Source organism: Brachyhypopomus gauderio, chromosome 13 (assembly GCF_052324685.1).
Source record: "Brachyhypopomus gauderio isolate BG-103 chromosome 13, BGAUD_0.2, whole genome shotgun sequence".
NCBI classification, from domain to species: domain Eukaryota; kingdom Metazoa; phylum Chordata; class Actinopteri; order Gymnotiformes; family Hypopomidae; genus Brachyhypopomus; species Brachyhypopomus gauderio.
In genome coordinates this window covers 5,247,321-5,259,820 of record NC_135223.1, presented here as the reverse complement: position 1 = coordinate 5,259,820, position 12,500 = coordinate 5,247,321, and the positions used below count along the sequence as shown (strand labels likewise).

The 12,500-nt window shown below is 45.4% G+C and overlaps 1 protein-coding gene across 1 annotated transcript in view; it reads right to left on the bottom strand.

Annotated features, from left to right (window-relative positions):
• ca14 (carbonic anhydrase XIV) overlaps positions 1–4,960 on the bottom strand; it is a 16,559-nt gene extending 11,599 nt beyond the window's left edge. The window contains exons 1-3 of the mRNA XM_076970683.1: positions 4,679–4,960; positions 4,348–4,362; positions 1,851–2,030 (exon numbers count right to left, since the gene is read on the bottom strand). Coding sequence (XP_076826798.1) covers positions 1,851–2,030; positions 4,348–4,362; positions 4,679–4,763 — 280 coding nt within the window. The 5' untranslated portion in view covers positions 4,764–4,960. The remainder of the gene's footprint in view (positions 1–1,850; positions 2,031–4,347; positions 4,363–4,678) is intronic.
• Between the last annotated feature and the right edge of the window lie 7,540 nt (positions 4,961–12,500).

Sequence of the window (12,500 nt, the reverse complement as noted above, 5' to 3'; positions counted from 1 at the left end):
GAAAAGAGAATATGTGCTAGTGTTTGAAAGAATGATTGGATACTGAACCAGGTTTGCTGTGTTTTAACAAAGTTGTTTGCATTGTGAAATGCAGAGTTGTTATTTAGTTAGGAAAATGCACTTTTGAACACGATATGAACTATTTGGCTATTTGTGTGAGGTCAATGTGTTGCTGTGTTTAGAGTTTTGACAATGTATCACAAGTATTGGGAAATGCACGTTAGCAGTCGTCAAAAACTGTAAATAGGGGTGTGTTTAAAAAAACGATCTTTCGATTCAAATCGATCTTCATTTGAATGACTCGATATCGATTTATGAAACCTGAGATCGATCTTTAGTATTAGCCAATTTTCCCCGCATATGCGTACCGTTTTAACGTCTCGCGTTTTATCTCGTGAGATCATCCTTTTTTTCTCGAGCACCGCCACTTGGCTGGGGTGATCAGTTAAGCATGGCTGCAGCAAGAGTGAAAAAAATGTACCTCTGATATTGTGGGAATACCACCAATCTGAGAAATCACTTAACGCGACACCATCCTGATATTCAAAAAACGCCAGAACCCAAACAAACTCCACTAGAGAAGGCATTTGCGATTAAACTATCTACAAGTTCTCCCCATGCCAAACAAATAACCGAAGTGCTTGAATTCCACCTTTTAAAGGTGTATGAACCCTGCAAACATGACTTCGTTCATTGACTGACATGACTGAAGTGCGGCGCGCACAAAGTTACAGTGCACGAGTGGAGCCATTTTGTCGTTTTCGGCGCGCGGACCCTCATGCCGGTTGCGACGAGTCAAGTATACAGTAAGCTTTGAAGTTTTCTCAACAGTTGGCAATATTGTTACTGCAAAAAGGAGCTGTCTCACTCCTCAACATGTTGATCAGCTATTTTTCTTGCAGAAAAATTTGACAATCTCCTAGATGTCAAAAAGCAGTCATGAATAAATCTTAGTTTTTGGACCTTAATGTTTACAATATTCAGAACTATGTTCATAAATGTTTTTGTTACATGTAAAAAAAAAACTTAATTTGCACTTTAAAAGGCTGTTCAAAGCCGCTTTCAATGCCTTTTCTGGTAAAGGAGCTATGTGGAAGAGTGTGCATTAATTGATATTAAAAAAAGAATGTAACTGTTGTTCACAGTAGAAACACTAATATCTTAATACATTTTAATAAAGTTTGAGTGTTCCTTGTATCATTACAACATTTCACATTCAAACTACACCTTTTATTGTAACTGAAATGTCCCTACAAGAATCGATATTGAATCGGATCAAATCGAATCGAAAATCGAATTGAATCAGGACCTTGTGAATCGAAATCGAATCGAAATGGGAAATCAGTGGTGATACCCACCCCTAATGTTAAATGGTACCTTGTTCATCAGATTTAAAGTTCCTTTAAACCAGGGGTCACCAACGTGGTGCCTGCGGGCACCATGTCGCCTGCGAGGACGTCATGAGTTGCCCGCGGGCTTGTTTTAAAAATAGCTCACTATAGTGCCATGCACCAAAGCGCTGCATCGTTTATGTTCTTGCTACTATTATAGATTTGAGTGTGAGTCTGCGTGTATTTGTGGGGGTCTGTGTGTGTGTGTGTATGTGTGTGTGTATGTGTGTGTGTGTTTGTGGGTATGTGTGTGAGACTGTGTGCATGTGTAGGGGGTCTGTATGTGTGTGTGTGTGGGGGGGGGGGGGGGTCTGTGTTTGTGTGTGAGTATATGTGTGTGAGACTGTGTGTGTGTGTGTGTGTGTGTGTGTGTGTGTGTGTGTGTGTGTGTGTGTGTGTGTGTGTGTGTGTGTGTGTGCGTGTGCGTGTGTGTGTGTGAGAGAATGCAGAGAGGAGTACCCGTGTGGCCGTTGTTGGTCAGAGTGAAGGGCGTGTCCCTGTGCTGGTGGTATCCTAGCAGCTGGGGGGTGATTAGCGATGGTTCATGCCTGGTCTGGGTAGTCACCACGTCAACGGGTGACTGGGACGGACCCCCACACTCCGGGAACAGGGACGGCCATTCTGACTGCCCGCCGTGACCTTAGGGAAACAGAGAGTGTGTGTGTGTGTGTGTGTGTGTGTGTGTGTTTGAATGTGTGTATTCACATACATATATTTACCAGTAGGCGAACTGTATGATGAAAGATGAGCTCAGTTGGTGTAAAATGAAACTGTGTTCAAAAAGTGTTCAAAAAATGATCAGAAATACAAAATGAAACGACGTTCCTTACAGTTTCATCACTGGCTTAAGTTTTTTCTATTCTCTTAATCTTGACTAGATGTGAAGATCAGATTGGGCTGAAATTGTGCCTACATGGAAAGTATGTAATGCATAGTGTAACAAAGGACTTGACTATGCAACAACTTCAGAAAATGTTACTTCCCAAATTTTGTTTTGTGTGTGTGTGTGTGTGTGTGTGTGTGTGTGTGTGTGTGTGTGTGTGTGTGTGTGTGTGTGTGTGTGTGTGTGTGTGTGTGTGACAAGTGGATTCTTCATACATACAGATTAGCAGGCAATATATTATCCCCTGAGCACACACACACACACACACACACACACACACACACACACACACACACACACACTCACATCACACACACTCGCACACACACAAACACAAGCGTACAAAGGAGGAGAGAAAACTTGGTAAAGTAGCTCTGCAGTTACCAAGGAGATCACCATGACAACAACGGGGCACATATTTCTAGGCCCTGCCAGGTCACCTTTTGCGGGCTGTCCCAAATACGGACAAAGAACACAACACCACAACACACACACACACACACACAAACACACAGAGATGCACACATGTATGGAAGCTTGAACACACTCATGTATAAACACACAACCATTATTATTTTCATGTAAAACCTGTATGGTCTTTGTTTTCCAGAAAGAGAAAAATAACTGATTAAAGCTGAAATAAAAGGGTTAAACCGGGTCAGAACCATGTCGCAACCGCTCACATTTCATCATTCTTAAACAGTGACAGGAATTGACTGACAGAGTGCATTCAACACTCTGAATGTCTATAAACACATTTAGTGAATATGTCCGTGCCTTACACGAGTTCTCAAATATTAAATATTATATATACTTTAAATATTTTCAGAAGAAAATAACTACCCTGCATATTGATCCTTTGAGGTCTCGAGGCGTTTTCTCTGTTTGTGCATATTTGTGTGTAGAGACAGACACACTGGATAAGCCAATCAGGGCTGGAGTTGAGTTGAAGGTGAGCTTGAAGTTCAGTGTTGGTTTCTGAACCAGTAGCTAAGTCGAGCTGAAAGGGTTGTTTGATGGAGCTTAGCAGGCTGATCTGGTCGGGCCTGGAAGCTGCTTTAAATCTTCTGTTCCCTCGCAGATGCACATGACTGCTGTCTGGCTGCAAATATGCCAGGTTAGGAGGGACTCTTCCATTGGCTGCCGTGCGGCACACGCAGAGGGTTACCGTGGCGCGGGCCAACAATGCGACGTGGTAGTGCGAGCCTGCGCTACTCCCGCTGGCCTGAAGGGGGCAGTGTTGGTGCTTCTGCGCGATGTGTCAACAGGAGTGGACGAGCATTTAACAGAACGGTCTCTTGTCCTTCATGGCCGTGTCCACTGTGCTGTCTCTTTCCCCCCATGTCTCCCCGTGTCCCTCTGCGTCTCCATGACGACCAGGTTCTTTTTTAATTTACACTTTTTTGTCTGTATCTTTCCTTCTCTTTTGCCGTTAGAATTTCCTCTGGCTATCTGCCTCTGTGCATCTCTCTCTCTCTCTCTCTCTCTCTCTCTCTCTCTCTCTCTCCCTCTCTCTCTCTCTCTCTCTCTCTCTCTCTCCCTCTCTCTCTCTCTCTTCATCTGTCTCTCTCTCCATTTCTATCTTTCTCTTTCCATTTCTCTTTGTCTTTCTGTCTACGTCTCTCTGTCTCCAATTGCAACGAGATGGTGTGGAAGTAACAGGCCGCGACAGGGATGAATAGGGGCCCAGAGGGGTCACGGCGCTGAAATTCATTCACTGTAATTCCATGAAAGCACCATCAGAAAAAAAAACACAGTACTAATGCAGTTCAAAACACAACCTGACGATACGAAAACACTATGCAAATACATGAAAACACACGTGTAATGACATGAAAGGAGTGTGTGACTGGAAATGTGCAAACATTCTCAGCTCCTTGCTTTGTGCTGTTAAAGAGAGACCATTTTCATCTATAGAAATCTTAAAAACTTAAAAACGAATAACTTTTCACTAAATTTTGAAATTTATATTATTTTGGAGGAAGGTTTGGTCTAGACATTTGGTGGAGAAATTGGAGATACAACAGTGATAAGTGATGGATGACAGAATGAGAAAGAAAAACATTTGGTTACCTGCATACGCCCATTCTGAAAACAAAGTGGAGAATGTTTTTTTTTTTATAAAAAAGAAAAGATTATTTGAAAACCTCTAGCAGACCCTAAATCTAAGTACCTTCACTACTATCACCATAACAACATTTAAGTTTTTTAAGCTGAATTACCTGTAATGGTAACATAGTAGGTGTTGCTACTGTTAGTGTTACCGTTGCTACTACAAAGTGGATGTTACTGCTGTTACTGTTACAATTGTTACTTTTACTACTATGCAGGTGTCACTACTGCTATATAGGTGTTACTCCAAAAAGGCTCTACTGGATGACGCTTATGGGAATATCGTCCTTACCGGCTCCAGTCGGGCCTGTGCACAGGCAGAGCAGGATACAGGCTGTCGTGCCTAGCCAAGCTTGGTGCGTGGTTTCTCTTTCCATGTATGTTGAACGTGAGATGGTTCTCACGGGACACAGGCAGAGAGGTGACGAGGAGGCAGGAACCCACAGGACTCAGAGTGAGGAAGACCTTGGTGACGCGGTGGCAGGGGCAAACTCCGGGGCAGTACGGGGCATCTGAAGAAGCCAGGCGGCCACGCGAGCTGAGGGTAACTCGTGAGGGAGAGAGCGAGAGAGCGAGAGAGAGAGAGAGAGAGAGATAGATAGAGAGAGAGAGAGGTGGGAGCTATGGATGTTGTCGCCCCCTGAAAAATGTGTATGAGTGCTTTGTGTGTGTGTGTGTGTGTGTGTGTGTGTGTGTGTGTGTGTGTGTGTGTGTGTGTGTGTGTGTGTGTGTGTGTGTGTGTGTTGGGGGCATTAGGGGTTGAAAGCTTGATTGAAGGGGCTCATGAAGGGATAATACGATTGCAAAGAATGGAGGAATAGAGAGAGAGAGAGAAATGTGGGATGAGAGAGGTGGAGAGAGAGAGACGGGGGGATAGAGAGAGACACATGAGGAGAGAGAGTTAGAGAGTGGGATAGAGAGGGAGAGAGCAGGAAAGAACATAGTGAGACATGTTCTTGTGAAATGTGTGAAATGAAGGCACTCAAAAAGCTCTAGAGAGAAAGCAGGAAGCAGGTTTGGGGTTAAGCTCGGAGCCGGAGCTTAAGGTGAGGAGTCACCTTAACCCCTGACCTTTACCCTGAATTTTACCCCTGACCTTTACCCCTCACCCCTGCTCTATGAACTACAGGATCTGAGAGGATGGCATCATGTTCACTGCCCCTGAAAATGGAAATCAAATCAAAGACTGCAAGACAGCATACACACACACACACACACACACATACATATATATAATGCAGATATTCAAGATATATATATATATATATATATATATATATATATATATATATATATATATATATATATATATATATATATATATATATATATACATATATATAATGCAGAACTGAACTGAACAGAACTGACAGTTACGGCAACATTTTCACTTATTAATATATTGCCACAAGGGGGCGCTAACTTCACATCAAAGCCCACTTCGGGTGTACTTGTTTCTCCTATGGATACATTTTATTTTATTGTATTTTAGAAGTATTATTTTGTGCACCATAAATGGTCATGTAGATGTAGTTTAATCTAGTTAAGCATGGCCCAGTGGACAATACATATAATCACATAATATAACAATTATAAAATCATAGAGTGAGGGGGACTGTTTAGATACGAGGGGGTCTGGTGGATGTCTGTTTTTATTCCATGAAATCCACTGGAATATTTGAATGGTACTAATGTCTTATGTGGAGCAATGCAGACACTAGCAACATAGTAACATTATTAATCTACAAGGGGCGTGGTCTGGACCCATGGGTGGGTGGTAAAGGGGCGTGGTCTGGACCCATGGGTGGGCAGCTGACAGTCATCTGACAGTCAGCTGACTCCACACATGCTAGAGATATTTCCATGCCATAGATTCTGAACTCCAGATTTTGGATCCATAATCCCGTCCTGGATTTTGGACAAAGTTGGTGCTTAATTTATCTTGTAGATCATAAGTATTCAGGTCTCAGTTCTCAAAGTCCAGGTAGCTCAGTTTTCCCATTTTTTCTCTTGATGTAGGAGTCAGATGTGATTACAAAATGGTCAGTCGTTTATGGTCTGTGAGGTTTACTGACCCCGATCTCTGGACGTTATCATGTCAAATCTGCGACACTACAGGACCGCAGACGTATAGCAAACACACGGGGACTTTCTATGCTTAACATGGACTGCAAAATACGATTCCAGATACAGCTGTCACTGTCACTGTTGTGTGTTTTATTGTACACATGATAAGCACTGTATACACTCAGAGGAAGGAGCGTTTCCTGAGCTCATCACTCAGAATGTCACACTCCAGGACACACTTAGCACAGCCACTTGTTTATGTTATTATGCATTTAATAAAGCCTGCTGGCACTCGGAGGCCAAGGGTTTCGCTACAAGTGCCCAATTTATAATAATATAGATTACAGAATATTCAAACTGTTAGAATTCAACATACCAATCACCCCAACGGTTCATGTAATATATGCTAATTGATATTATACAGACATATCTGTATTCTTGACTGGAAATTAGATTTGAGATCTGAAGTTGAATATATTGAGAGAATACTCCACAATGGATTGGAAGAATGTTAGGAGGCCCTGGTCCCACCCTTTGGCCACACCCTTCACCCCACCCCTGGCTACACCCTTCGCCCCACCTCTGTGCCTCTGGCCTCACAATTACAGAAAAATAAAACCACAATAAAGTTTTTTTTTGCCATTTGATGTTGACACATGCACCAAAACTGCTAACTGGTAAGGGTAACCATATTTATTTGTCTATACATGCCTAAAGGATATAAGTGAAAATATTTGATCAAGTTAATAATTAATGTTGAAGTATAATTATGCACTAAGGAAGAGGTTTCACTTCAAATAAAAGCTCCTACAGAAAAGGAATCAAATTTCTTTCCTTTCTATAAACCTGAAAGGTGATACTTATTGCGATTTGTCTTTCTCACTAGAACAGACACGTGGATCCCGATATCTCAGGCTTCGAACCTTCGAACCTTACATACTCTAAATCTGTCTCCATCACACCAACAGAGAAACGTCCTGCAGCCAGATCGGCCGAACCGTCATTAATCCTCACCCTTGTAAACTTTTCTGCTGACTTTGACATAGTTAATTACAATATTCCTTTATCCATCCTCTTAACTCTAGGCGTCACTGACTGAGCATGGCTGAGTTTGAGTCTTACTTAAGAGACATGTTGACATTAACCGTCATGGAGAGAAGCTTCGCCTGCCCTTTAAATGCTCTCCACGGGTGTCCCACAAGGATCAGTGCTTGGCCCTTTGACATGGTATTTGATCACTTCCATACCAAAGACACACAGCTAAGTTTCTCCTTCTCTAACTCAGAAGCTAACATGTCGTATCGGTTCTCATCATACCAGTGTGATATCTCATCAAAGTTGCCCGTCACCTGTAACTGAACCCCAGCCAGACACAGATATTACATCCTCTCTCATTCCTCCCCGCACCCAGATCTGACCATCCCCTCCGAGAACGTCCTCTTCACGCTGTCTGAAAACGCAAGGCATCTAGGTGCGGTCCTCAATAACCAGCTCTTTCTCTTTGTCCATTTTACTAAAGTTTCCCAGGCATGCAGGTTTCTCATATAACATCAGGAAGATTCAACCTTTCTCATCCCAGTGAAGCTGCACTGTGATCATCTCATCATCTCTGGCCTCCTCACTCCGTCAGACGTTCCTGCACTCGCCATCAGACCCTGACAGAAGATCCCGCTCCGTGACTCACGCTAGGTCTTTCCAAGTTCACATATCACATCTGCGAATTTCCTCTTCCGACGTCTCGTAGATTCCTGGGCTTACAGCATTGTGTAAATGTAGACAAACAATTATTGTCTGCATAATTATTGCAATAAATGATATTGTGGTGCTCGTGTACTTTGTGTCACAGTTTGCCTTAGAGGTCCATTCAACTGTTTCTGTAATGTGACCCTTTCAATGTGGCTTCTTTTCAAACAGTTGGTACCTTTGGGGGGTGAGAGAGGGCAATGGGGGAGGGGGGGTGTTGAGAGCAATTGAGGATTAAAAGATTTGCAAATGTTAATTCCAGAAAAGAATCAATTCTATGTGCAATTCCCCTGCAGTCACTTATTTACAGACTTTAACAACAACCCTTTTTTTAAACACTAATATATTGTTAGAGTGATCATCCTTTTATCTTTGAGACATTAATTTCAATAAAAATGAGTACTTTTACTGAGAATGTATTTTTATTTTACGAAACACTGTGAATATCTAAACAATTTCTTCGTGTTCAAACTATTCAGCTATTTCTAAACTGGCACGTTGACATACTTCTCAGATAAACTTTTTGCACACACCAGATCCAGTCAATATCCATAATCTCCTGCTACATACTGTCACGTTGAGGACCTCCCTTTTGGGCGTGTGTTAACGTTGTCCACGTGCTTTGTCTGCGTCTGTGGAACTCCGTGGTGATGGCTATGTCGTGTGATAATGTGTCTCACCTGTGAATCGTCTCGTAATCACGTGGGGCTAATGTGGTTTGTTTATTTAATGTGCGCTCGCGCAGTGTCCTGTGCTCATCGTTGTCTAAAGTCTACACGTTGCTGTGTGAGTGTTTTTGTTATTTGTGCGCTATTGCGCAATCATTGTCGAAAATAAAAGTGACGTCAGTCATAAAGGAAGGATTCTGTGTCTCGTCCTTCGCCGACCCACGAGCGTCACAGAACAACGAGCCGTTCAAGAGACACCGACAGGATGCCAGGCTATGCCACCCGGCCGAAGAAGGCACAGCTCGTACGTGCCAGGACCCCGGCATGGCGGAAGAGTTCCACGAGGGCGCGGTGAGAATCTGGAGACATTTACACCTGTCTCCTTCCCGCGCCCTCTCGCCTTTGAGGGTGGAAGCCTGTGTCGCCGGCGCCACCTCATCGACCCCGGAGAGCGAGTTTGAGGAGGAGGACTCAGAGGAGGAGCAGGAGGAGCAGGAGGAGAACTACCCTCCGTCGTTGTACTCCGCCCCTACCGTGGACTACAGCGGGGAGGTGGACCCGGCTCCCTCGGTCTACTCCGTCCCCACCGTGGATTATGGGGAGGGCGACGAGGAGGAAGAGGACTACCCTCCCTCCGTGGGCTCTTCTGCAGACGACCACGGTGAGGGCGAAGGGGACTATCCTCCCTCCTTATACTCCGCTCCCACCGTCGACTACGGGGAAGGTGAGGAGGACTACCCTCCGTCTGTGTGCTCGGGCGTGTCCAAGTACATGGACAGTGAACCTTACACGGAAGACGAGGGTAGCCCGGTGGCATCAGAACGCTCCGTGAGGACCGTGAAAGGGAGAACTAGCCCGGCGGTGAGCGCATCCTCGGACCCATACGAGGGGAGCCCTATGGACTGCTCTTGGGAAGAGAGTCCGGCCGTTCCGATGAGCTGGAGCTTGGGCAGTGAGGAGGAAGAGGAGATGGAAGCCGAGGAGGAAGGCCACACTGCCCGCTCCAGAGCGTGGTCGCGGAGCGAAGGAGGAGGTCCCTACGACCTACCAGGAGGGGAGAACAGCCGCGCTGCACCGGGCACGTCCGCCAGCCACGCTGCACCGGGCACGTCCGCCAGCCGCGCTGCACCGGGCACGTCCGCCAGCCGCGCTGCACCGGGCACGTCCGCCAGCCGCGCTGCACCGGGCACGTCCGCCAGCCACGCTGCACCGGGCACGTCCGCCAGCCACGCTGCACCGGGCACGTCCGCCAGCCACGCTGCACCCGGCGGAGGGTTCGCAGCGAGGGCAGGAGGGGGACTGCCCACCGCAGCACCTGCAGCTCCCGACCTCTCCCCTCTCATCGCTCTCCTCCTGGCGCGTAGCCTGGCGCCTGTTACGTGTTTGTATGTCCCAGTGTTTGTGAGTCTTCCCGTGTGTATACCAAACCCATTTTTCCCTTTTGTTCCTCTATGTGTTAATGTTCCTGTGTGTATGTTTGTGAATGTCCTGTCCAACTTGTCTAACGTTTTCTCCCCTGTATTCCCAGGGAGGGTGTGCTAGGCGATTCGTGACGGACGCTTCGCCAAGGGCAGTCACCTCCCAGACGCAGGACTGAGCGCGTCGGATCCGCCCATCGTCGTGGGTTCGGGGCACTCCTGTCCTGTTGGTTATGGCTATGTCGTGTGATGTGTCTCACCTGTGAATCGTCTCGTAATCACGTGGGGCTAATGTGGTTTGTCTATTTAATGTGCGTTCGCGCAGTGTCCTGTGCTCGTCGTTGTCTAAAGTCTACACGTTGCTGTGTGAGTGTTTTTGTTATTTGTGCGCTATTGCGCAATCATTGTCGAAAATAAAAGTGACGTCAGTCATAAAGGAAAGATTCTGTGTCTTGTCCTTCGCCGACCCACGAGCGTCACACATACTACTTGTGTATTAATCAAGTCCCAAATCAGGTTGCCATAGGCACTATGTGACCAAAATCCAATTTTCCAGTATGTGGAAGATGTAGATGATGCACTAATGCAGACAAATAATCCCATATGTGACCAGAGCGATCTCTGTAGTGTACTGTATCCCATCATGCATGGTGGAAAATCTTTCACAAGTGGCCAGAACCTCCAGATGTGCATATGACCTCGTAGTATGGGTTTCGTACAATGACTTACCAAACTGCATACTACTTCAGAGACAAGTATGCAGTATAACGTATATATTGAGTTCACTATGCAGTATACAGTATGTATGTAGGATATTTCAAATATAACCTCTTTGGTTTATTTGCATGTAGACATGTAGTCATTCAGAACGTTACAATTTTTTAAAGTGGTATCTTCAAAAAACGTATATTTGTAGTATATATTGGTGAGGTTGTGTTTGTGTGGTCTTGTAACTCAATGCAGTCTTTTATCTTGTATTTTTAAATTACCACAGGCTTGTACAAAGGGAATTGTTAACACAAGGCAGTACCTAACAAAAGGCAACAGAGGAGTAATTTACTTTAAATAATCGATCATTACATTTGCCTACGAAGCCAATTATGGACCTGTTCCATCATACCTGAAAGCATTTCTGTCACTGTGGACCGTATCTCGCAGCCTTCATGACTCTAGTAGCCTCAGGCATCGTTTGAAACCACGCCCCTCGAGAGACCCTTAAACCCAGGGGGTCCAGGCTGTTTTCTTTCCCCTCTGTGCATTCCCTCTTTTAGTTTAATATCATACCAATCCTTAGACACACTCACACCTAGTATAGTAACACAAAGATTTCCTCCACAGAGACAGCTTTGGTATGTCGCTCTGAACAAGAGTGTCTCCTAAATGTTTAAATGTTTTTTTCTTCCTCACGTACTGTGCTATACTTTTTTTTTGTATCATTATGCTTTTTTGGGGGGTTTTAATTGCATTGCCACGGCTGTCATCTGTTCCACCCAAACTGAAAAACGCGCTAATAGCTTCCGTGCCCCAAACAACAGCCCTGTCCTCCCGGGGCAACTGTCTTCCCTTCGGTTAAACCGCACGGTGTAACGTTCAGTTTAAAACGTGAATCCGTCGGTTAGACGTTACACAACAGCCCGACCTGAGCTGCTCCGCCATTGGTCTTTAGACAGCGAAGGGGGGCGTGTACGATAACGCATTCTCCACCTGCCACTGGTCGAATTATTACCGAGGGGCGTGTCTACGCGTTTCATTCACAAATGTTTTGAGGTCGCGGAAGTGCGCAACAATCGCAGTGGGCGTGTCCAACTGGTCCACACGTCCCGACCTTAATCGCGTATTCGTCCCACGTGTATGTGTTGACACGGCTCGGTTTAGTCGGTAGTGATGGACGGGTTCGCCTGTCATCTCTGGTAGCTTATGCCGACGGACGCGTTCAGGAAAGGTGGGTTTACGTATAATAAATAGCGTGTAAATGTCAGGAATCATTCGTGTCGCGCGTGCGTTTGCCTCGCTCTCGTTCGCGCTGGTCGTGCGCGCGCGCGCTCGCGCCGGTCGTGTGTGCGCGCGCTCGCGGTCACAGACTGCGTGCCCGATTAACGGGGGCTGACGTCTGTGCACGTGCTTTGGAGCGATGCATTATGAATGTTTTGAAATGTGATATGCGAGAACCTGCAGGGTACAAGTGAGCTCAACTGTTACGATACAGTGAAATACTTTA